General features: G+C 38.3%; 2 protein-coding genes across 11 annotated transcripts in view; one reads left to right on the plus strand and one right to left on the minus strand.

Annotated features, from left to right (window-relative positions):
- The window catches only part of gsn (gelsolin), a 117,574-nt gene extending 96,422 nt beyond the window's left edge, over positions 1-21,152 (plus strand). For both annotated transcript variants that reach the window (XM_062958987.1, XM_062958986.1), the window contains exons 9-17: positions 1,197-1,412; positions 1,501-1,634; positions 3,096-3,186; positions 5,247-5,417; positions 8,148-8,322; positions 11,479-11,603; positions 13,975-14,052; positions 14,173-14,233; positions 20,771-21,152. In XM_062958987.1, coding sequence (XP_062815057.1) covers positions 1,197-1,412; positions 1,501-1,634; positions 3,096-3,186; positions 5,247-5,417; positions 8,148-8,322; positions 11,479-11,603; positions 13,975-14,052; positions 14,173-14,233; positions 20,771-20,940 — 1,221 coding nt within the window. In that variant the 3' untranslated portion in view covers positions 20,941-21,152. The remainder of the gene's footprint in view (positions 1-1,196; positions 1,413-1,500; positions 1,635-3,095; positions 3,187-5,246; positions 5,418-8,147; positions 8,323-11,478; positions 11,604-13,974; positions 14,053-14,172; positions 14,234-20,770) is intronic.
- Positions 21,153-23,032: 1,880 nt separating this feature from the next.
- Positions 23,033-27,568, minus strand: part of LOC134293327 (stomatin-like) — a 29,433-nt gene continuing 24,897 nt past the window's right edge. For 7 of the 9 annotated variants that reach the window (XM_062960589.1, XM_062960590.1, XM_062960593.1 and 4 more), the window contains 2 exons: positions 26,203-26,289; positions 23,033-23,521 (listed from right to left, as the gene is read on the minus strand). In XM_062960589.1, coding sequence (XP_062816659.1) covers positions 23,345-23,521; positions 26,203-26,289 — 264 coding nt within the window. In that variant the 3' untranslated portion in view covers positions 23,033-23,344. The remainder of the gene's footprint in view (positions 23,522-26,202; positions 26,290-27,568) is intronic. The other 2 variants (XM_062960592.1, XM_062960588.1) reach the window with 1 other exon arrangement.

Raw genomic sequence — 27,568 nt, forward strand, 5'->3', positions numbered from 1 at the left:
CCAGAAACAGGAGCACACTTCCCATTGAAATCCTGATAAATGTATGTTGGTTAAAATGGTTTTTATTTTTAAATAATGTATTGTTCTTTCATTGTTCTTGTTCTTGTTGTTGTTGTTTTTGCACTACAAATAAGACATGTGCAGTGTGCATCGGAATTTGTTTGTATTTTATTTTCAAATGATAATCCGGCCCCTCAACAGTCTGAAGGATTGTGGACCGGCCCTCGGCTTAAAAAGTTTGAGGACCCGGGCTATTTAATGGTCGGGGGCGTAACCCGACCCGGGCTTCGAACTCATGACCTCTCGGTCAGTAGTGATTTATTGCAGCTGGTTACTAGCCAGCTGTGCCACAGCCCGGCCCCACTTGATATGGCCGTGTGTTCATTTTAAGATGTTTCAAATCATTGTTTTGCTGTTTTACTCTTGTAATTTGTACTGTGCTTTCATTGTACATCAGAAGGATGTTTTCAAGGCTTGTCCTCATGTCCATTCGGGGAGGTGGGTTATAATAAATAAATTATTATTAAATTATTATTATTATTATTATTATTATTATTACTAGCTGTGCCCGGCCACGCGTTGCTGTGGCGTATGTGAATTCTTTGTTAGGTAGGTGGAATAACAGTGAATAGCTTTGTAGCCTGAAAGCCTGGCCATTTTCTTATGTGAATCCTTGTTTGGTGAGGTGGAATAGAAAGGAATAGGCTTGCTGCTTGGAAGGTTAGGTAGTTGCCTTTTAGGGGAATGTTTTTTTGGGGTGGTAGAATTGTAATGAATAGCCTCGGTGGTTCAAAGCCTGGGTGCTTGCTACCTAGGGGAAATCTTTGAGCGAGCTGATCCTGGGCAGCCATGCTGTCCCGAAAAATACTTTGAGTTCCGCACGCATGCGTACATTGCCTGTTGTGGTTTTTGGCCTTTTTTTTGGTGTTGTGATTGTGTTTCTTGTGGGATTGTGTTGTATCTTACTGGAGGCACGGATGATGGATTGTGTTGCCAATTTTAGAGTTTGGGGGGTGTTGGGTTTTGTTGCTTTGTGAGTCGCCGTGATGCCAAAAGCCTTTTATATATATAGATTTAGAAGGGCCACGGCTCTCCTGTCGTTCCGTCCAATGCAAAGCATGGAAATGCGCACTCTGGTCCCATTTGGTTCGGAGCATCACGAGAGCCTTCCTTCCCTCCGTTGCTCTCTTCTCCAGGTCCAAGTCCTTCCGGAACAAGGAGAGACGCCGCTGTTCAAGCAGTTCTTCAAGAACTGGCGGGATCGGGACCAGACGGAGGGCCTGGGCGTGGGCTACGTCTCGGGGAGCGTGGCCAAGATCGAGGCCGTGCCCTTCGACGTGGCCACCCTCCACGTCTCGCCCACCATGGCCGCCCAGCACGGCATGGAGGACGACGGCACCGGGAACAAGCAGGTCCGGATATTTATGCGTTACACATTTTGCTTTCCAGTATATTATGATTACATAGTCATTGCAAACAATCCGATGCATGTTTTTGCAGATCTGGAGAATCGAAGGTTCCGCGAAAGTGCCCGTCGACCCTTCAACCTACGGCCAATTCTATGGCGGAGACAGCTATATCATTCTGTATGATTACCGGCACGGAAACAGACAAGGAAAGATCATCTACACCTGGTATGACGCCTTTTATCCGGAATGTTGGAATAGGGAGCAGAGAGGCCCTTGAACTCTTCGATTAAGATTAATAATAATTATATTTCTTACATGCCTCTCCTTGAGGCTAATAATAATAGTGTAAAGGTAAGGTTTTTCCCTCACATTGTTTTCGAACTATTAGATCGGCAGAAGCTAGGGCTAACAGCGGGACCTCACCCCGCTCCCCAGATTCGATGATGATGATTATTATTATTATTATTATTATTATTATTATTATTATTTTATTGTATGACACAGCAAACAAGATAGACATGCTGGATTTCATATCACAAAATCACAAGTTGAACACTTCCCAAGTGTCTAGGACTGTATGATGTATTTTCGGATGATGCATGCAGATCCCAGTAGGGTGGCCTTGTGCAGTTGTTATTATTATTATTATTATTATTATTATTATTATTATTATTATTATTTTATTGTATGACACAGCAAACAAGATAGACATGCTGGATTTCATATCACAAAATCACAAGTTGAACACTTCCCAAGTGTCTAGGACTGTATGATGTATTTTCGGATGATGCATGCAGATCCCAGTAGGGTGGCCTTTTGCAGTTATTATTATTATTATTATTATTATTATTATTATTATTATTATTTCTTACCCACCTCTATTTGAGACTAATAATAATAATAATAATAACAATATCTGTATTATTATTATTATATTTTTTGTTACCCACCAGGCTAATAATAATAATAATAATAATAATAATATCTTTATTATTATTATTATTATTTCTTACCCACCAGGCTAATAATAATAATAATATCTTTATTATTATTATTATTATTATTATTATTATTATTATTTCATATCTGTAATAATACAGATATTGTTGTTATTATTATTATTATTATTATTATTGTTATTTCCCTGATGGGTACAAAATAATAATAATAATAATAATAATAATAATAATAATAATAATAATAATATTTTGTACCCATCAGACTACATTAATATCTGTATTATTATTATTTTATTTCTTACCCACCTCTATTTGAGACTAATAATAATAATAATAATAATAATATCTGTATTATTATTATTATTATTATTATTATTATTATTATTATTATTATTTCTTACTTACCAGGCTAATAATAATAACAATAATAACAATAATATCTGTATTATTATTATTTTCTTACCCATCTCTATTTGAGACTAATAATAATAATATTTGTATTATTATTTTATTTCTTACCCGCCTTTCCTTGAGGCGGGTCACAGCACAGTCAAAACACGCACACATTGCACCAATTCTATAAACACATATACTAAAATATAATTCTATTAAAGATACATAGAGTAGGAAACTTTCTAAACTGCAAGGGCTGTTTGATAGTGGAATACACTCTATGTTGTTTCATTGTTTATTATTATTATTATTATTATTATTATTTTATTTTCAGGCAAGGTGCCGACTCCTCCAAAGATGAAATTACGGCGTCCGCTTTGCTTACGGTCCAGTTGGATGAATCGCTGGGCGGCACTGCAGTGCAGGTATGTATCTATCATGAGAACCAACTATGATCCTATTACTATTATTATTAGCAGAGGCTGGATGGCCATCTCTTAGGACTGCTTTGATTGTGCATTTCCTGCATAGCTAATGAAGTCTCTATTATTAGTAGTAGTATTATCATTGTTGTTGTCATCACCACCAGAGGCTGAATGGCCATCTGTCGGGAGGGCTTTGATTGTGTATTCTTGCCTGAAGGCAGAATGGGATTGGACTGGGTGGCCTTTCAGCTTCTTTGACCCTATTATTATTATTATTATTATTATTATTATTATTATTATTATTATTACTAGCTGTGCCCGGCCACGCGTTGCTGTGGCAAAGTGGTGGTGGTATTGGTTAAAAATTGTTGTGTAATTTTTTTGATGTTATTTGTATTTTTTTAATTAATTTTATTGTAAGTTATCTTTTTATTTATTATATTTTATTATTTTCTTGTATTATTTTTAGTTATTTTCTGTTATTATAGCATTTTATTGTATTTTTTCGTGTTTTTAATTATTTTTTAGTATTTTTTATTATTTCTATTGGGTTGCTAGGAGACCAAGTTGGAGGGGCTTAGCCTTCTAACTGACAGCAATTGGATAAAAGCAATTACTCCTCTCCCTCTAATTAGGACTTTATTTTTCTTTTCTTTTTGTTGTATCAACCTAGAGGCGTGGCTGATGGGTTGTGTTGACAAATTTAGAGGTTGGGGGGCCTGTAGTTTTGTTGTTTTGTCAGGTGCCCTGATTTCATCACTCTTTTATATATATAGATTATTACTATTACTATTAGCAGAGGCTGGATGGCGATCTGTCAGGAGAGCTTTGATTGTGCATTTCATGGCTGAATGGGGTTGGACTGGATGGCCTTTGGGCTTCTCTTCCAACTCTAGGATTCTATGAACCTATTACTATTATTATTAGCACTCTGATTCTAAGTCTGCATGTCTATATCACCAATGGAATAATAATAATAATTATGCCTTGATTGAAGTCAAAAATTATGCTTTGATTGAAGTCAAAACTCCTCAAAGCCGACAAAAAAACCAGTACAAGAAAACCGCACTACAAACTAGAGCTGACAGCTGGCACAACAAAACACTGCATGGAAAGTTCCTTGACAAAATGGAAGGAAAAGCTGATAAGGAGAAGACCTGGCTCTGGCTCACGAATGGGACCCTGAAGAAGGAGACAGAAGGCCTGATCCTTGCAGCCCAGGAGCAAGACATCAGGACAAAGGCCATTCAGGCCAAGATCGAAAAATCAGCTGATGACCTAAAATGCAGACTGTGCAAGGAAACCGATGAAACCATGGATCATATCCTCAGCTGCTGTAAGAAAATCGTACAGACAGACTACACACAGAGGCACAACTATGTGGCCCAAATGATTCATTGGAACTTATGCCTCAAGTCCCACCTCCCAGCAGCAAAGAACTAGTGGGATCACAAACCTGCAAAAGTATTGGAAAATGAGCATCAAAGATACTGTGGGACTTCCGAATCCAGACTGACAAAGTTCTGGAACACAACACACCAGACATCACAGTTGTGGAAAAGAAAAAGGTTTGGATCATTGATGTCGCCATCCCAGGTGACAGTCGCATTGACGAAAAACAACAGGAAAAACTCAGCCGCTCTCAGGACCTCAAGACTGAACTTCAAAGACTCTGGCAGAAACCAGTGCAGGTGGTCCCGGTGGTGATGGGCACATTGGGTGCCGTGCCAAAAGATCTCAGCCGGCATTTGGAGACAATAGACATTGACAAAATTACGATCTGCCAACTGCAAAAGGCCACCTTACTGGGATCTGCACGCATCATCCGAAAATACATCACACAGTCCTAGACACTTGAGAAGTGTTCGACTTGTGATTTTGTGAAACGAAATCTAGCGTGTCTATCTTGTTTGCTGTGTCATACAATAATAATAATAATAATAATAATAATAATAATAATAATAATAATAATAGTTTTGTGTGTGAGAGTGCATCCACTTCCAGGTTTCTCTTCCTTTGTGGACTGACTCTGGGCTCTTGTTTCCTCCCTCTCTCGACAGAAACGCGTGGTCCAGGGCAAGGAGCCTCCTCACCTGATGAGTCTCTTTGGTGGGAAGCCTCTCATTGTCTTCCAAGGCGGCACTTCCAGGGAAGGCGGGCAGAGCAGCCCGGCACCGACGCGGCTTTTCCAGGTCCGGTCGAGCACCTCCGGAGCCACCAGAGCCGTGGAGGTACGTGTGACATGTGGTAGTAGGGTTGTGCATCATTTCGTCTTCAGTTTGTATTTCAAATCAAATTTGTTTAATTCGTTCCTATGAATCGATATCGGAAACATACAGGAAACGTGGTGGAGGGATTAGAAATTGAAACACTCCCCAGTAATAATAATAAATTACATTATTGAAACCTCAAAGAGGACTAAAGTAAGTAAGTAAAATCTGTCCTAAGTTGAAGTTCTATGGTTAATTGTGTGTCATGTAGACATGCTGTTAGGCAAACATTCAAGGGGATTGTGGTTGTTGTTGGGGGAATCTTTCTGAAACTTCTGGGAATTGATGCCCTGGTTATCTTGCGCATTGTGTATACAATTCAAGGAGGTAGCTCTTGTAGTTTTTTGTTTATACAGTAGAGTCTCACTTATCCAACACTCGCTTATCTAACATTCTGGATTATCCAACACATTGTTGCAGTCAATGTTTTCAATATACAGAAGAGTCTCACTTATCCAACACTCGCTTATCTAACATTCTGGATTATCCAACACATTGTTGCAGTCAATGTTTTCAATATACAGAAGAGTCTCACTTATCCAACACTCGCTTATCCAACATTCTGGATTATCCAACACATTGTTGCAGTCAATGTTTTCAATATACAGAAGAGTCTCACTTATCCAACACTCGCTTATCCAACATTCTGGATTATCCAACACATTGTTGCAGTCAATGTTTTCACTATACAGAAGAGTCTCACTTATCCAACACTCGCTTATCCAACATTCTGGATTATCCAACACATTGTTGCAGTCAATGTTTTCAATATACAGAAGAGTCTCACTTATCCAACACTCACTTATCCAACATTCTGGATTATCCAAGCCATTTTTGTAGTCAATGTTTTCAATACATCATGATATTTTGGTGCTAAATTCGTAAATACAGTAATTACTACATAGCATTACTGTGTATTGAACTACTTTTTCTGTCAAATTTGTTGTATAACATGATGTTTTGGCGCTTAATTTGTAAAATCATAACCTAATTCAATGTTTAATAGGCGTTTCCTTAATCTCTCCTTATTATCCAACATATTCGCTTATCCAATGTTCTGCCAACTCGTTTATGTTGGATAAACGAGACTCTACTGAATATATATAAATGTAATGTGCGTCATTCCCATGGAGTAAACAACAAAACCACTGGACCAAATCACACCAAATTTGGCCACAAAAGACATAGTCATCCAATCTATGTCTTTCAAACAACAAATCCTAGAAAAATGACAGAAAATTACCAATTGCTTAACACGTATGAACAGAGGCCCCCTGGGAACTGAAACAACGACATTACCCAGAGGACCTCGTAGCTGTGCGCTGAGCCTATTGCCAGTTTTAAAAAATGTTGCCATGGTGGAACAGCCTTGCAGCTTCAAAGCCAGGCTGCTTCCTAACGAGAGGGATCCTAACCACCAGACTACACCACAGCAACGCATGGCCGGGCACAGCTAGTACCTATATATAAATGTAACTAGCTGTGCCCGGCCACGCGTTGCTGTGGCGAAGTCTGGTGGTCTGGGAAATAAAGTATTGAGGAATTGGTGGTAGTTAAGGTAAAGGTAAAGGTTTTCTCCTGACATTAAGTCCAGTCGTGTCCGACTCTGGGGGTTGGTGCTCATCTCCATTTCTAAGCCAAAGAGCCAACGAGCAGTACTTATTGATGCACTCACATTTGCATGTGTTTGAACTTCTGGGTTGGCAGAAGCTGGGGCTAACAGTGGGGGCTCTCTCCACTCCCCCAATTCAAACCTGCGGCCATTTGGTCCAGAAGTTCAGCAGCTCAGCGCTTTAACACGCTGCGCCATCAGGGGATATTATTTCCTAAAAGTTGTGAATATACAATACTTCTGATTTTTTTTTTGTCTGTTGGAGGCAAGTATGAATGCTGCAATTAGGGAAAATGATTAGGATGTAATGGCCTTGCTGGATTACATATATTCACAGCTGTATAAAATGCACACTGAAGTGGATTATATGGTAGTGTGGAGTCAAGATAATCCAGTGCAAAGCAGATAATATAAGATTATAACTGGGTTATATAGCTGTGTAGAAGGGCCTTGAGTCTACACTGCCATATAATCCAGTGCAAATTAGATAATCTGTGGAAGAAGCCTAAGTGAGGCCTAAATCTGCCTGTCCCCTGAGCTGAGTTGGTTGCTAGGAGACCAAGTGGGCAGAGATTAGCCCTCTAACTGGCAGCAATTGGATAAAAACTATTATTCCTTTCCCTCTAATTAGGACTTTATTTTTCTTTTCTTTTTGTTGTATCAACCTTGAGGCGTGGATGATGGGTTGTGTTGTCAAATTTCGAGGTTGGGGGCCCTGTAGTTTTGTTGTTTTGTGGGTCGCCGTGATGCCATCACTCATTTATATATATAGATGTGCATAATTCCCATGGAGTAAACAACAAAACCACTGGACCAAATCACACCAGATTTGGCCACAAAAGACATAGCCATCCAATCTATGTGTTTCCATTAAAAAAAATGTATAAAATTAGATCCAAATTACAGAAAAAAACCCAAAACTAAAAATTACTAATTGCGCATGCGCAGAGACCGCCTGGGAAACTTGCTGACGACACCACAGCAACACGTGGCTGGGCACAGCTAGTGTTATTAATAAAAACTTTGAAAATTAATCCAAAGTCTCCCTTGGATGTTGTGTTGTGTTTCCTCCTCCGCAGGTGAACGCGGCTGCAAAAGAACTCAACTCCAACGACGCCTTTGTGCTGAAAACGCCTTCGGCCGCCTTCCTCTGGGTGGGCAGCGGGGCCAGCGCCAGCGAGACCTCCGGGGCCCAGGAGCTGCTGAAGGTGCTGGGGGCCCGCGGGACCCAGGTGGCCGAAGGAAGGGAGCCAGGTGCGAAATGCAACCTTTGCCGTTTCCATCCACTGTTCTGCTGTTCTGCCCCTCACTCTTCGGAATTTTTCTCCTGTTTTGCCCTCTGAATCATAGTATTATAGAATCCTAGAGTTGGAAGATTCTTGGTGAGCCATCCAGTCCAACCCCAGCAGCCCCAGCCTCTGTTTCAAAGCCACCAAAGAAGGAGTTTCGATCACATTCTGCAGCAGAGAGTTCCACTGCTAAACAGCTTTCTCTCACAGTTAGGAAGATCTTCCCAATGTTCAGTGGAATCTCCTCTCTTTCCTGTAGTTTGAAACCATTGTTCCATTGCATAATAATAATAATAATAATAATAATAATAATAATAATAATAATAATAGTATTATCATCATCCGAAAATACATCACACAGTCCTAGACACTTGGGACGTGTTCGACTTGTGATTTTGTGATACGAAATCCAGCATATCGATCTTGTTTGCTGTGTAATAATAATAATAATAATAATAACAACAACATATCACAAAATCACAAGTCAAACACTTCCCAAGTGTCTAGGACTGTGTGATGTATTTTCAAAATCCAGCATATATATCTTGTTTGCTATGTCAATATTAATAATAATAATAATAATAATAATTACATATCAGAAAATCACAAGTCGAACACTTCCCAAGTATCTAGGACTGTGTGATGTATTTTCAAAATCCAGCATATTTATCTTGTTTGCTGTGTCATAATAATAATAATAATAATAATAATAATAATAATAATAATAATAATAATAATTATTATTATTATTATTATTATTATTATTATTATTACATATCACAAAATCACAAGTCTAACACTTCCCAAGTATCTAGGACTGTGTGATGTATTTTCAAAATCCAGCATATTTATCTTGATTGCTGTGTCATAATAATAATAATAATAATTACATATCACAAAATCACAAGTCGAACACTTCCCAAGTGTCTAGGACTGTGTGATGTATTTTCAAAATCCAGCATATTTATCTTGTTTGCTGTGTCATAATAATAATAATAATAATAATAATAATAATAATAATAATAATAATAATAATTACATATCACAAAATCACAAGTCGAACACTTCCCAAGTATCTAGGACTGTGTGATGTATTTTCAAAATCCAGCATATTTATCTTGTTTGCTGTGTCATAATAATAATAATAATAATAATAATAATAATAATAATAATAATTACATATCACAAAATCACAAGTCGAACACTTCCCAAGTATCTAGGACTGTGTGATGTATTTTCAAAATCCAGCATATTTATCTTGTTTGCTGTGTCATAATAATAATAATAATAATAATTACATATCACAAAATCACAAGTCGAACACTTCCCAAGTGTCTAGGACTGTGTGATGTATTTTCAAAATCCAGCATATTTATCTTGTTTGCTGTGTCATAATAATAATAATAATAATAATTACATATCACAAAATCACAAGTCGAACACTTCCCAAGTGTCTAGGACTGTGTGATGTATTTTCAAAATCCAGCATATTTATCTTGTTTGCTGTGTCATAATAATAATAATAAATATTATTATTATTATTATTACATATCACAAAATCACAAGTGGAACACTTCCCAAGTGTCTAGGACTGTGTGATGTATTTTCAAAATCCAGCATATTTATCTTGTTTGCTGTGTCATAATAATAATAATAATAATTACATATCACAAAATCACAAGTGGAACACTTCCCAAGTGTCTAGGACTGTGTGATGTATTTTCAAAATCCAGCATATTTATCTTGTTTGCTGTGTCATAATAATAATAATAATAATAATAATAATAATAATAATAATAATTACATATCACAAAATCACAAGTCGAACACTTCCCAAGTATCTAGGACTGTGTGATGTATTTTCAAAATCCAGCATATTTATCTTGTTTGCTGTGTCATAATAATAATAATAATAATAATAATAATAATAATAATAATAATAATAATAATTACATATCACAAAATCACAAGTCGAACACTTCCCAAGTGTCTAGGACTGTGTGATGTATTTTCAAAATCCAGCATATCTATCTCGTTTGCTGTGTCATAATAATAATAATAATAATAATAATACTGTATTTTCCTATCCTGCCTCCATCTCCCCAAAGTGACTCGGGACGGCTAACATGGGGCTGAGCCCAAAGAACGAAACGGGAACAAGATTAAAAGCATAAGTAAACAATATCAACAAAACGGAAAAATAAATAAAAAACATAATAATATGAAGCAATAATAATACAATACAATGGTACAGTGATATAAGGCAAACATCAGCCCTAATGGATTAAATCGGGGTGGTCAAGTTCAAAGTGCAAAGGTATATATAGTAGACATGTCCAAAAAATCGTTTTGAATCGTATATCGGAATTATTTCGGATTGTTCTCGCTTTTTGATACCCATTCCGAGACATTGTCTCACAGCGCAACCAGCAATATAATTCGAACCATTGTTGGCCCATTCTCTAATTGTCTCTTAATGTTTCATTAATTCCCCCCTCCCCCATTTTTAAAAAATATATTTTAAAAAATATTTTAAAAAAATAATTTGTTTCTGCAACCTACCTTGAATGGGAGCTTAGCGCAGCCTAACATGGCTGCCGCTCCCCGGCCAATCAGAAGCTTCCACGATGGACGCAAAGGTGGGGGCTAACGTCCTCTGCGTCCACATGGAAGATTGCCATACAAGCTCGGTGTGTAGCGATTGCGCATGCGCGTCCGCCATTTTAGAAACATTTAGAATCGTTATGAATTTTTGGAAATATCCGAAATTTTTGGGTGAAAAAAATCGGAAATACTTTCTATATCGAAGCGCCAGCGCCCCCTAATTTAGAAACGAGAATTGAAACATTTTTTTCATCGATCGGACATGCCTAATATATAGTTGTGCAGCCGAAAACAAGTTTGCTCCCTCCTCGCTATGACTTTCCATCATATATTTATACAATGCCCTCATCCTGTCTCCTCTCAGCCTTCTCTTCTGCAGACTAAACATGCCCAGCTCTTTAAGCCGCTCCTCATAGGGATTGTTCTCCAGACCCTTGATCATTGTATTGTCGTCCCAGCGATATAATGATGGCAGAAGCAAAAGCGCATGCACCCAACGGGCTGTTTTCTTCCGCAGATGCCTTCTGGACCGCGCTCGGCGGCAGAGCCCCTTACCGCACTTCTCCGCGCCTGAAGGACAAGAAGATGGATGCGCACCCGCCCCGGCTCTTCGCCTGCTCCAACAAGATCGGGCGCTTCGTTGTGAGTAGTATCTCTTGGGTTATAGAACCATCCTTTCATGCACGTCCTGGTCGTGATGAATAGAACAGAATAGCTTTATTTGTCGTGCAACAGTCAAATCTGTGCACCAAATGCGAAACAAAGGGTTGTGTGTGTTCTTGTGGATTGTACGCACACAACTTAGGTCCACGTGAGAAAGTTAAAATACTTGTGCAACCATTTTACACTATTGTAGTGTATTTTACATTAGTGCATTTTACACTAGTGTGGTGCACTTTTACATTAGTGTGGTGCACTTACACCAGTGTAGTGCCTTTTGTGTGGTGCATGTTTACGCTAGGTTATATGCTTACACTGGTGTGGTGCCTTTTATACTGGTGCATATTACACTAGTATGCACTTTAAACTACTGTGGTGCACTTTTACACTGGTATGCACTTACACTGGTGCATTTTACACTAGTGGTGCACTTTTAGACTACTGTGGAGCTCTTTTCTACTATCATGGTGCACATTCACACTACCATGGTGCTCATTTACACTACTGTGGTCATTTTTACACTACCGTGGTGCATTTTTACACTACCGTGGTGCACTTTTACACTACCGTGGTGCACTTTTACACTGGTATGCACTTACACTGGTGCATTTTACACTAGTGGTGCACTTTTACACTACTGTGGAGCTCTTTTATACTATCATGGTGCACATTCACACTACCATGGTGCACATTTACACTACTGTGGTGCATTTTTACACTACCGTGGTGCACTTTTACACTACCATGGTGCACTTTTACACTGGTATGCACTTACACTGGTGCATTTTACACTAGTGGTGCACTTTTACACTACTGTGGAGCTCTTTTATACTATCATGGTGCACATTCACACTACCATGGTGCACATTTACACTACTGTGGTGCATTTTTACACTACCATGGTGCACTTTTACACTACCATGGTGCACTTTTACACTGGTATGCACTTACACTGGTGCATTTTACACTAGTGGTGCACTTTTACACTACTGTGGAGCTCTTTTATACTATCATGGTGCACATTTACACTACTGTGGTGCATTTTTACACTACCGTGGTGCACTTTTACACTACCATGGTGCACTTTTACACTGGTATGCACTTACACTGGTGCATTTTACACTAGTGGTGCACTTTTACACTACTGTGGAGCTCTTTTATACTATCATGGTGCACATTCACACTACCTTGGTGCACATTTACACTACCGTGGTGCACTTTTACACTACTGTGGTGCATTTTTACACTACTGTGGTGCATTTTTACACTACTGTGGTGCACTTTTACACTGGTATGCACTTACACTAGTGCATTTTACACTAGTGGTGCACTTTTACACTACCGTGGTGCACATTTACACTACCGGTGTGCACATTTACACTAGTGCGGTGCACTTTTACACTATCATGGTGCACTTTTACACTAGTGCGGTGCACTTTTACACTATCATGGTGCACTTTTACACTAGTGCGGTGCACTTTTACACTATCATGGTGCACTTTTACACTAGTGCGGTGCACTTTTACACTAGTGCGGTGCACTTTTACACTATCATGGTGCACTTTTACACTAGTGCGGTGCACTTTTACACTAGTGCGGTGCACTTTTACACTATCATGGTGCACTTTTACACTAGTGCGGTGCACTTTTACACTATCATGGTGCACATTTACACTAGTGCGGTGCACTTTTACACTATCATGGTGCACATTTACACTAGTGCGGTGCACTTTTACACTATCATGGTGCACTTTTACACTAGTGCGGTGCACTTTTACGCTATCATGGTGCACTTTTACACTAGTGCGGTGCACTTTTACACTATCATGGTGCACTTTTACACTAGTGCGGTGCACTTTTACGCTATCATGGTGCACTTTTACACTAGTGCGGTGCACTTTTACGCTATCATGGTGCACTTTTACACTAGTGCGGTGCACTTTTACACTATCATCGTGCACTTTTACACTAGTGCGGTGCACTTTTACGCTATCATGGTGCACTTTTACACTAGTGCGGTGCACTTTTACACTATCATGGTGCACTTTTACACTAGTGCGGTGCACTTTTACGCTATCATGGTGCACTTTTACACTAGTGCGGTGCACTTTTACACTATCATCGTGCACTTTTACACTTTTACCTTTGCACCAGTGCATTTTTTGCACTAGTGTCATGCCCAAATAGGATCATTCTCAACACATGATCTCCACGGTAGTGAAGCTCCGTGTTTCCCGGGACTGGACACCAATGTCCTTGATTTTATTCTTTTGACCTCTTATCCTTCGTCCAAGGATGCAGATTCAAACTTTTGCTCGGGGTGTTAACACGCCATGTAATATTTTACTTTTAGATTGAAGAAGTGCCTGGAGAGCTGACCCAGGATGATTTGGCCACAGACGACGTCATGCTCTTGGACACCTGGGACCAGGTATGTATTTCCCACTCGCAACAATCTATCTTGTGAGACAACATAAGACGGACAGATGACTGCTTAAGAGTATAACTCTTGGAGGGCAGCATCAGAATTACTCTCTTTTGCTTTGGCAAGGTCTTTGTTTGGGTCGGAAAAGATGCTCAAGAGGAAGAGAAGACGGAGGCAGAGGCGTCAGGTAAGTGGCCCTCAACCCAACACAAGCTTATCTCTTAGCCTGGGTTTTCCTCCACCACAGACATCCCAGTGTTTTTTATTCATTCCATTGATGTGGAATTTGCATAACCCCACCCACTGCCTCTCCCATAACCCTTTCCTATCCTTTTCTATGGCACACAAATAACAGGTGAACATACATGATTTATAGGAGTTGTAGGGACTGGGATGTATAGTTCATCTGCAGTCTAAGAGCACTCTGACATCCTCCAATGATGGACCTGTTACTAACTTGGCACACAGAACCCCATGACCAAGAAAAAATACTGGTGGTCTATGGGAGTTGTAGTACACCTACATCCAGAACCCAAATAATGATGGATCTGGACCAAACTTGCCGTGCATACCCGATATGTCCAAATTTGAATACTGGTGGGTTTGGAGGGAGCTCGGCCTAGACATTTTGGAGTTGTAGGTAATGGGATGTATAGTTCTTCTTCAATCAATGAGTACTCTGAACTCCACCAAAGATGGAATTGGACCAAACTTGGCACACAGAGCCTCCATGATCAAGAAAAAATACTGGAGGTCTTTGGGGAAAATTCACATTGATTTGGGGGAGTTGTAGTTCACCTACATCCAGAGAGCACTGTGAACCCAAACAATGATGGATCTGGACCAAACTTGGCACACATAATCGATATGCCTAAATTGGAATACTGGTGGGGTTTGAGCGGAATTGGCCCAGACATTTTGGAGTTGTAGATAATAGGATATATAGTTTAACCATTGAGCACTCTGAGCGCCACCAAAGATGGAATTGGACCAAACTTGGCACACATACTCAATATGCCCAAATTGGAATACTGGTGGGTTTTGAGTGGAATTGGCCCAGACATTTTGGAGTTGTAGATAATAGGATATATAGTTTAACCATTGAGCACTCTGAGCGCCACCAAAGATGGAATTGGACCAAACTTGGCACACATACTCAATATGCCCAAATTGGAATACTGGTGGGGTTTGAGTGGAATTGGCCCAGACATTTTGGAGTTGTAGATAATAGGATATATAGTTTAACCATTGAGCACTCTGAGCGCCACCAAAGATGGAATTGGACCAAACTTGGCACACATACTCAATATGCCCAAATTGGAATACTGGTGGGGTTTGAGCGGAATTGGCCCAGACATTTTGGAGTTGTAGATAATAGGATATATAGTTTAACCATTGAGCACTCTGAGCGCCACCAAAGATGGAATTGGACCAAACTTGGCACACATACTCAATATGCCCAAATTGGAATACTGGTGGGGTTTGAGCGGAATTGGCCCAGACATTTTGGAGTTGTAGATAATAGGATATATAGTTTAACCATTGAGCACTCTGAGCGCCACCAAAGATGGAATTGGACCAAACTTGGCACACATACTCAATATGCCCAAATTGGAATACTGGTGGGTTTTGAGCGGAATTGGCCCAGACATTTTGGAGTTGTAGATAATAGGATATATAGTTTAACCATTGAGCACTCTGAGCGCCACCAAAGATGGAATTGGACCAAACTTGGCACACATACTCAATATGCCCAAATTGGAATACTGGTGGGGTTTGAGCGGAATTGGCCCAGACATTTTGGAGTTGTAGGTAATGGGATATATAGTTTAACCATTGAGCACTCTGAGCGCCACCAAAGATGGAATTGGACCAAACTTGGCACACATATTAAACTATACCACTATACTGCAATATTATATGTAATATATATCATATAATTAATATTATTATATTGTATTAGTATTATATGGTATAACATTATATTATTATCAATATTATATGTATATACATTATATTATTAGCATAGCACAACATTAGCATTATATATTACTATATTGAACGATACCACTATACTGTAATATTATATGTAATATATATCATATAATTAATATTATTATATTGTATTATTAGTATTATATTGTATAACATTATATTATTATCAATATTATATGTATATACATTATATTATTAGCATAGCACAATATTAGCATTATATATTACTATATTGAACGATACCACTATACTGTAATATTATATGTAATATATATCATATAATTAATATTATTATATTGTATTATTAGTATTATATTGTATAACATTATATTATTATCAATATTATATGTATATACATTATATTATTAGCATAGCACAATATTAGCATTATATATTACGATATTGAACGATACCACTATACTGTAATATTATATGTAATATATATCATATAATTAATATTATTATATTGTATTATTAGTATTATATTGTATAACATTATATTATTATCAATATTATATGTATATACAATATATTATATTATATTATTAGCATAGCACAATATTAGCATTATATATTACTATATTGAACGATACCACTATACTGTAATATTATATGTAATATATATCATATAATTAATATTATTATATTGTATTATTAGTATTATATTGTATAACATTATATTATTATCAATATTATATGTATATACAATATATTATATTATTTAAAATGATATAAAGTATCTATATACAGTAGAGTCTCACTTATCCAACATAAACGGGCCGGCAGAACGTTGGATAAGCGAATATGTTGGATAATAAGGAGGGATTAAGGAAAATCCTATTACACATCAAATTAGGTTATGATTTTACAAATTAAGCACCAAAACATCATGTTTAACAACATATTTGACAGAAAAAGTAGTTCAATACGCAGTAATGCTATGTAGTAATTACTGTATTTATGAATTTAGCACCAAAATGTCATGATATATTGAAAATATTGACTACAAAAATGCATTGGATAATCCAGAACGTTGGATAAGCGAGTGTTGGATAAGTGAGACTCTACTGTATATTGAACTATACCACTATACTGTAATATTATATGTAATAGATATCATATAATTAATATTATTATATTGTATTATTAGTATTATATTGTATAACATTATATTATTATCAATATTATATGTATATACAATGTATTATATTATTTAAAATGATATAAAATATTATATTATAAAACTGAGGGCGGGGGCCAGGTAAATGACCTTGGAGGGCCGCATCCGGCTCCCGGGCCTTAGTTTGGGGACCCCTGGTTTAACCATTGAGCACTCTGAGTGCCACCAAAAATTATGTAGGGTTTCGACATGGAAATAATAATAATAATAATAATAATAATAATAATAATAATAATAATAATAATAATAAAACTTTATTTATATCCCGCCACCATCTCCCCAACGGGGACTCGGGGCGGCTTACATGGGGCCATGCCCAGAACAATACAATATAGCAAAATATAAAAACAACATATCACAATACAATTAAACAATACAATAAATAATCATATACACTGCAACACAAAATCTATATATATATATATAACAGGGCGGGCCGCATGAGACACTTAATTAAAACTTGGGGTGAGAAAAGGATAAGAATACAATCACGGAGACCAGGGACATAAGATAAAAACAATCTAGAGGGTAGATGATGGGGGAGTAACAAAAGAAGTGTGTAATAGTTAATGGTAAATGACCTTGGAGGGCCGCATCCGGCTCCCGGGCCTTAGTTTGGGGACCACTGGTTTAACCATTGAGCACTCTGAGTGCCACCAAAAATTATGTAGGGTTTCGACATGGAAATAATAATAATAATAATAATAATAATAATAATAATAATAATAAAACTTTATTTATATCCCGCCACCATCTCCCCAACGGGGACTCGGGGCGGCTTACATGGGGCCATGCCCAGGACAATACAATATAGCAAAATATAAAAACAACATATCATAATACAATTACAACAATACAAAAATAATCATGTACAGTACAACAAAAAATCAAAAAAGCAATATAACAGGGCGGGCCGCATGAACACTCAGTTAAAACCTGGGGTGAGAAAAAGATAAGAATAAAACCACGGGGAGCAGAGACATAAAATAGCAAACAGTCTGGAGCAGGGGTCCCCAAACTAAGGCCCGGGGGCCAGATGCGGCCCTCCAAGGTCATTGACCTGGCCCCCGCCCTCAGTTTTAGACTTAGGCTTGCCAAAAGTCTGAAATGACTTGAAGGCACACAACAACAACAATCCTACTTAACTTGACTATCTCATTGGGCAGAAGCAGATGCACACTTCCCAGTGAAATCCTGATAGGTTTATATTGGTTATAATTGTTTTTATTTTTAAATATTGTATTGTTCATTCATTTACTAATATTGTGCTATGGTAATAATATAATATATTGTGTATACATATAATATTGATAATACTGTAATATTATAATGTAATACAATATAATACTTATTTATTTATTACGGTATTTCTACTCCGCCCTTCCCATCCATTAGGGGATACAGGGCGGATAATAATAATAATTATAATAATAATAATACAATGCAATAACATTGTATAATATAATATTAATTACATGTTATATATTAAATGTAATATTACTAATAATAATATGGTATAGTGGTATAGTACATTATAATAATATATAATGCTAATATTGTGCTATGCTAATAATATAATATATTGTATGTACATACAACTTGAAAGCTGCTCTGAGTCCCTTTGGGGTGAGAGAGAGTGGAGTATAAATTTAGCAAATAAATAAATAAATTATTGTTGTTGGGGTTTTTTTGTACTACAAATAAGACATGTGCAGTGTGCATAGGAATTTGTTCTTTTTTTCCCCTCAAATGATAATTCGGCCCCTCAACAATCGGAGGGACCATAAACTGGCCCTCCACTTTAAAAGTTTGAGGACCCCTGGTCTGGAGGATAGATGATGAGGGGAGTAACAAAAAAGTGTGTAACAGTTACTCTCCGAAAGCACATCGGAAGAGCCATGTTTTTAGATCTTTCCTAAAGGCTAAAAGAGTGGGGGCTTGCCTGATTTCAATGGGCAATGAGTTCCACAAACGGGGGGCCACAGCGGAAAAGGCCCTCTCCCTAGTTCCTACAAGGCGGGTCTGGGATAAAGGCAGTGGCGACAGGAGGGCCTCCCCTGACGATCGCAGAGATCGGGCAGGTTTATGGTAGGAGATACGGTCACCAAGGTAGGTGGGTCCCAAACCGTTTAGGGCTTTATAGATGATGGTCTGCACCTTGAATTGGGATCGGAAAATGAACGGTAGCCAGTGGAGCTCCTTAAACAAGGGAGTGGATCTCTCCCTGAAACTCGCCCCAGTTATTAATCTGGCAGCCGAGCGTTGGACCAGTTGTAATTTCCGGGCCGTCTTCAAGGGAAGCCCCACGTAGAGCGCATTACAGTAGTCTAGTCTAGAGGTAACTAGGGCATGGACCACCGTGGTCAAGTCAGACTTCACGAGGTATAGTCGCAGTTGGCGCACAAGTTTGAGTTGTGCAAAGGCCCTCCCGGCCACCGCCGACACCTGAGCCTCAAGCGTCAACGCTGAATCCAGGAGGACCCCCAAACTGCGGACCTGTGATTTCAGGGGGAGTGCGACCCCGTCCAGCACAGGTTGCCACCCAATACCCCGATCCGACGAGCGCCTCTGTCTTGTCAGGATTGATCCTCAGCTTGTTCCTCCTCATCCAGTCTGCCACAGCGGCCAGGCACTGGTTCTGCATCCGAGGGGCTTCCTTGGAGTCAGATGGAAACGAGTAGTGGATTTGTGTGTCATCTGCGTAGAAATGGCAACACCCTCCAAAACTCCGGATGACCTCTCCCTGCGGTCAACATCAACTCTAGATTATTAAATATGATTTTCTGCGGGCGGGCAGATGGAAACTACTGGATGGTGTATGTTCTGTATCAGAAACTAGAGCCGATGTGGTCTATTCAATGCAGTTTTCTGAATTAGCACCCCAAATAACCAAACTGAATCTAAAGTTGACCAAAAACTGATTCAGAACCCTTTTGGCGCTAATGTTGGAGAGTGGTCCCCGGTCAAGTGGTACCTGGTTTTAAAAAAAGGTTGGGAACCAATGATTTAAGGCAAAGAAAGGCATCATCGTCATCCATTCCGAAACGGTATAAGCCGACCCGAATATAAGCCGAGGCACCTAATTTTACCACAAAAAACTGGGATAACTTATTGACTCAAGTATAAGCCGAGGGTGGAAAATGCAGCAGCTACTGATAAATTTCAAAATGAAAATAGATCCTTTTGGCGCTAATGTTGGAGAGTGGTCCCCGGTCAAGTGGTACCTGGTTTTAAAAAAAGGTTGGGAACCAATGATTTAAGGCAAAGAAAGGCATCATCGTCATCCATTCCGAAACGGTATAAGCCGACCCGAATATAAGCCGAGGCACCTAATTTTACCACAAAAAACTGGGATAACTTATTGACTCAAGTATAAGCCGAGGGTGGAAAATGCAGCAGCTACTGATAAATTTCAAAATGAAAATAGATCCTAATGAAATTATATGATTTCAGGGGGAGTGCAACCCCGTCCAGCACAGGTTGCCACCCAAATGTAATGATGATTATTCTCTCGTGTGTCTTACCCGTTTCTCGGCCTCGTCTTCACAGCCAGGAGATACATAGAGACCGACCCCTCCAACCGCGACCGGAGGACCCCCGTCACGCTCATCCGGCAAGGCTTCGAGCCGCCCACCTTCACCGGCTGGTTCCTGGGCTGGGAAGACGGCTACTGGGACGTGGACCCCTTGGAGAGGGCCCTGGCGGAGCTGTCGGCGTGAATTGGGCAGCCGCGGACCCAATTTTCCCTTACGAGGGGTACAAATAGCCCCGTGCCTTTTCTGCCTTCCTCCTTTCACCCAGCCTTTCCTAGAAACCAATAGCCCAAGGCGCTGTGCAATAATAGCGGAGTTTTGCCCGCAAAACGGTGTGGTCCTTGTGTATTTTTCCTACTGCTTTGAGAACTGCCTTTTAATAAAGCTCATAAGGAGTACTACATGTTTGCTCAATTGGGAGTACTACATGTTTGCATTTTCCAGTTACTAATTCCTTTACTTTAGTTCTTTTTTCTTTCATTTCACATGCAAATCAAAAATGAAAACTATGCTGTGGGAGATCCATGTTCAAATATAGTTGTATGCTCTCCCTCTGGCAATTGATAAACAAAATAAAGAACTAAAATTTTGCCACATAAGTGCAAACACGAGTCACCCTACAAACTGGAAAAATGCTGAAGGTCAAACTAAATATTATTTTAAAACCAGAGAAAATACGGGAACCAACTTATCTCCTTAATATAGAGATGGGGAAATGCTACCCTTGCCTTACAGTGTGGTCTTGATCCAGTTTAAGGGTTTGTATATGTAATCAATTGAGAGCCAACAGGATTTAGTGGTTTGAGTGTTGGACAACAGTATGGGTTTCAATCTCTGCTCAGCCACTGAAACCAACAGTGGTGACCTTGAGCACATCATGTTCTTTCAGCCTTAAAAAATGATAAGCAATAGCATGTTCTCTATGCTATCATCTATCATTGAATCATTAATAAAGTTGTTGCATAGCACCGAACCTAGGACAAAGCCTTGTGGCATGCAGCTAGAAGTCACCTCTTGCCAAGATGAAGAGGAGTTTGGAATTGTTATAATCTGCCTGGAATGAAAAATCAGAATCTGGAAACATGACCCTTTTCGAGATCAATTGGCATTCACGCTCTTTGGAATAATCATAACTTTTTGTTAGAGATCGTAACCTTTTTGTAAAGTATGATCTTCCTGAGAAGAGTTAAAAACTCACTTGAGCCAATCTTAGTGGTAAATCTATATATATAAAAGAGTGATGGCATCACGGCGACCCACAAAACTACAAGCCCGCCAACCTCGAAATTTGACAACACAACCCATCATCCACGGCTCTAGGTTGATACAACAAAAAGAAAAGAAAAATAAAGTCCTAATTTGAGAGAGAGGAATGATTGCTTTTATCCAATTGCTGCCAGTTATAAGGCTAAGCTCCTCCAACTTGGTCTCCTAGCAACCCAATAAAAAATAATAAAAAACACTAAAAATTAATACAATAAAATACTATAATAACAGAAATAAAAATTACACAACAATTTTTAACCAATACCACCACCACTTTGCCACAGCAACGCGTGGCCGGGAACAGCTAGTGTGTATATATATATATATATATATATATATATATATATATATATATATATATATAAAAGAGTGATGGCATCACGGCGACCCACAAAACTACAGGCCCGCCAACCTCGAAATTTGACAACACAACCCATCATCCACGGCTCTAGGTTGATACAACAAAAAGAAAAGAAAAATAAAGTCCTAATTTGAGAGAGAGGAATAATTGCTTTTATCCAATTGCTGCCAGTTAGAAGGCTAAGCTCTTCCAACGTGGTCTCCTAGCAACCCAATAAAAAATAATAAAAAAACACTAAAAATCAATACAATAAAATACTATAATAACAGAAATAAAAATTACACAACAATTTTTAACCAATACCACCACCACTTTGCCACAGCAACGCGTGGCCGGGAACAGCTAGTGTGTGTGTGTGTGTGTGTGTGTGTGTGTGTGTGTGTATATATATATATATATATATATAAAAGAGTGATGGCATCACGGCGACCCACAAAACAACAAAACTACAGGCCCGCCAACCTCGAAATTTGACAACACAACCCATCATCCACGGCTCTAGGTTGATACAACAAAAAGAAAAGAAAAATAAAGTCCTAATTTGAGAGAGAGGAATAATTGCTTTTATCCAATTGCTGCCAGTTAGAAGGCTAAGCTCTTCCAACGTGGTCTCCTAGCAACCCAATAAAAAATAATAAAAAAACACTAAAAATCAATACAATAAAATACTATAATAACAGAAATAAAAATTACACAACAATTTTTAACCAATACCACCACCACTTTGCCACAGCAACGCGTGGCCGGGCACAGCTAGTGTCTACTAATATTCATGCAAGGCAACCTAGGTTTGGTTTCTCGGTTGTTAGACTGATATACCTAGTTTTCTCTTTGAACTGTCAGGAACTTTATTTTGGGGACAGGGGAAATTGCATGAAACAACATAATATAGAAATATATATACACACACATATATAAAAATTTGAATTAATATCAACACTAAAGTCTGTACTTTGAAGGTCTCTAATCTGGCGGAGAAGGACCTTCTTTCAACTCCTTCCCGTTCTGTAATGGGTTCTCTGCGCATGGATTGGGGCTTTCGTGCACCACGTCGCCAGTGGTTTCCTTCTGCACGGAGTCCAACGTGGTGGGCATCTCCGAAGACTCCTTCACCGTCTGGGGGGGCTCCACTTGGCCCTCCTGGAAGGAAGGGTTAGGCATTTTTATTTATTCATTTACAGTATGTATATTTATATATATATCACAATGCACATATACATGGCAAACATTCAATGCCATTAGACATACGACATATATATATAGACAGACACAGAGGCAATTTAACATTTTCCAGCTTCTGGCATCATGAAGTTATGCTTATAATTATTTAATATTATATTATTATAATTATTTAATAAATATTATTCTTATTTAAATATTTAAATAATAATATTTAGTAATAATATTTTAAATATTATTATTAATATTTAAATATTTAAATAATAATATTTAATAATGATAATATTTTAAATATTATTATTATTAAATGATGTTTCACTTAAAAAAAATTTGGGATCCAAGGAAATGTGTCCAAATGGATGAACTCTTTTGTGTACCCACAATGTATTTTATTGTGTCTTATTGGCTGCATTGATATCTTATTTCCATTGAGCGCGTGGCTCTTCTCCAAAGCCTTTCGGAAGCGTGAGATTATTCGGAATACTATTCGGAATAATCATAACCTTTTGGAAAGCACAGTAGAGTCTCACTTATCCAACATAAACAGGCCGGCAGAATGTTGGACAAGCGAATATGTTATTATCCAAGGAGAGATTAAGGAAAAGCCTGTTAAACATCAAATTAGGTTATGATTTTACAAATTAAGCACCAAAACATCATGTTATACAACAAATTTGACAGAAAAAGTAGTTCAATACACAGTAATGTCATATAGTAATTACCGTATTTACGAATTTAGCACCAAAATATCATGATATATTGAAAACATTGACTACAAAAATGCGTTGGATAATCCAGAACGTTGGATAAGTGCGTGTTGGATAAGTGAGACTCTACTGTATGATCTTGTTAGAGACTCACAGCAACCCAACAATAACATAATAATAATAATAACTACAGTAGAGTCTCACTTATCCAACACTCGCTTATCCAACGTTCTAGATTAACCAACGCGTTTTTGTTGTCAATGTTTTCAATACATCGTGATATTTTGGTGCTAAATTCGTAAATACAGTAATTACTACATAGCATTACCGCGTATTGAACTACTTTTTCTGTCCAATTTGTTGTATAACATGATGTTTTGGTGCTTCATTTGTAAAATCATAACCTAATTTAATGTTTAATAGGCTTTTCCATAATCTCTCCTTATTATCCAACATATTCGCTTATCCAACGTTCTGCCGGCCCATTTACGTTGGATAAGCGAGACTCTACTGTATATTGAAAACATTGACTACAAAAATGCGTTGGATAATCCAGAACGTTGGATAAGTGAGACTCTACTGTATGATCTTGTTAGAGACTCACAGCAACCCAACTACAATAACCTAATAATAATCTATATATATAAAAGAGTGATGGCATCACGGCAACCCACAAAACAACAAAACTACAAGGCCCCCCAACCTCGAAATTTTACAACACAACCCATCATCCACGCCTCTAGGTTGATACAACAAAAAGAAAAGAAAAATAAAGTCCTAATTAGAGAGAGAGGAATAATTGCTTTTATCCAATTGCTGCCAGTTAGAAGGCTCAGCTCCTCCAACTTGGTCTCCTAGCAACCCAATAAAAAAATAATAAAAAACACTAAAAATTAATACAATAAAATACTATAATAACAGAAAATAACTAAAAATAATACAAGAAAATAATAAAATATAATAATTAAAAATATAACTTACAATAAAATTAATAAAAAATTGCAAATAACGTCAAATAAAAATTACACAACAATTTTTAACCAATACCACCACCACTTTGCCACAGCAACGCGTGGCCGAGCACAGCTAGTAATTATATAATAATAATAATAATAAATATTATTTTATGCTCGATTCCGGCTGTGGGGGGAGCTGTCGTTTCATCGTCCACTTGTGACACCCGAGTCCTTGATGGTAGTACTTCCTCATTCCATTCTGCATGCTGCTGGCAGTTGTTATGGTGTTGTAAATGAGTTAAATTAGCCTCCCCATATAAAGTGGTACCTAGAATTTCCTACTCAACAGATGCAACTGTTTTTCGAGCTGCTTAGTTGGGCAGCGGTTGGGAGATCAATCCGACCCAGGCTTCGATCCCGTGACATCTTGGATGTCAGAAGGAGCAATGTTGGCAGGTTTGCCCACCCCACAAAAGGCTTCTTACCTTCTCCTTTAATTCAGGACAAGGAGTCGGTGTGGACCCTCCAGATGAATAATTGCAAATAACGTCAAATAAAAATTACACAACAATTTTTAACCAATACCACCACCACTTTGCCACAGCAACGCGTGGCCAAGCACAGCTAGTAATTATATAATAATAATAATAATAAATATTATTTTATGCTCGATTCCGGCTGTGGGGAGAGCTGTCGTTTCATCGTCCACTTGTGACACCCGAGTCCTTGATGGTAGTACTTCCTCATTCCATTCTGCATGCTGCTGGCAGTTGTTATGGTGTTGTAAATGAGTTAAATTAGCCTCCCCATATAAAGTGGTACCTAGAATTTCCTACTCAACAGATGCAACTGTTTTTCGAGCTGCTTAGTTGGGCAGCGGTTGGGAGATCAATCCGACCCAGGCTTCGATCCCGTGACATCTTGGATGTCAGAAGGAGCAATGTTGGCAGGTTTGCCCACCCCACAAAAGGCTTCTTACCTTCTCTTTTAATTCAGGACAAGGAGGCGGTGTGGACCCTCCGGACGAGGCCGGGCTCCCACCCGATTTGGCCACTGGGTGCTCGGACTGCAAAAGGAAGGGAGTTGCAAGCCCAATCATGCTCAAAACATTGGGAAATATGACATCGCACATCACAGTCACTTGGTCGCTCTGCAAGCGGTCCCCATACATTATCATGTCATGTCAGCCTCCTAGTGAACATTGCACAGGATTCTCTTCAATGCCGTATCCATGCCGTTTTGCAAAAACTGTTGCACTAGAGCAGGGGTCCTCAAACTTTTGAAGCAAAGGGCCGGTCCACTATCCTTCAGACTGTTGAGGGGCCGAATTATCATTTTTTAAAAAAATACAAACAAATTCCTATGCATATTGCACATGTCTTATTTGTAGTGCAACAACAACAACAACAAAAGAACAATACAACATTTAAAAATGAAAACAATTTTAACCAACATAAACCTATCAGGATTTCAATGGAAAGTGTGGGCCTGCTACTGGCCAATGAGATAGTCAAGTTAATTAAGATTGTTATTGTTGTTGTTGTTGTGTGCCTTCAAGTCATGTCAGACTTTGGCCGAGCCTAAGTCTAAAATTAAATATTTATTTACTGCATTTATTTACTATATTTATATCCCACCCTTCTCACCCAGAAGGGGACTCAGAGCAGCTGTATGTACATACAATATATTACATTATTAGCAGAGCACAATATTAGCATTATATATTACTACTAGCTGTGCCCGGCCACGCGTTGCTGTGGCAAAGTATGGTGGTATGGGATATAAATTATTGAGGAATTGGTGGTAGTTAAGGTAAAGGGTCCCCTGGGTTGAGTGGGTTGCTAGGAGACCAAGTGAGCAGAGCTTAGCCTTCTAACTGGCAGCAATTGGATAAAAGCAATTATTCCTCTCCCTCTAATGAGGACTTTATTTTTCTTTTCTTTTTGTTGTATCAACCTAGAGGCATGGATGAGGGGTTGTGCTGTCAATTTTTGAGGTTGTGGGGTGTTTACTTTTATTGTTTTGTCCACTGCCGTGATGCCATCACTCTTTTATATATATAGATATTGAACTATATCACTATACTATTATATAATATGTAATAAATACCATATAATTAATATTATTATATGGTATTAGTAGTAGTATTATATTGTATAACATAATATCATTATCAATATTATATGTACAGTAGAGTCTCACTTATCCAACACTCGCTTATCCAACGTTCTGGGATTATCCAACGCATTTTTGTAGTGAATGTTTTCAATACATTTGGTGCTAAATTTGTAATTACAGTAATTACAACATAGCATTACTGCTTATTGAACTACTTTTTCTGTCAA

Source organism: Anolis carolinensis, unplaced genomic scaffold (assembly GCF_035594765.1).
Source record: "Anolis carolinensis isolate JA03-04 unplaced genomic scaffold, rAnoCar3.1.pri scaffold_7, whole genome shotgun sequence".
Lineage (NCBI taxonomy): Eukaryota > Metazoa > Chordata > Lepidosauria > Squamata > Dactyloidae > Anolis > Anolis carolinensis.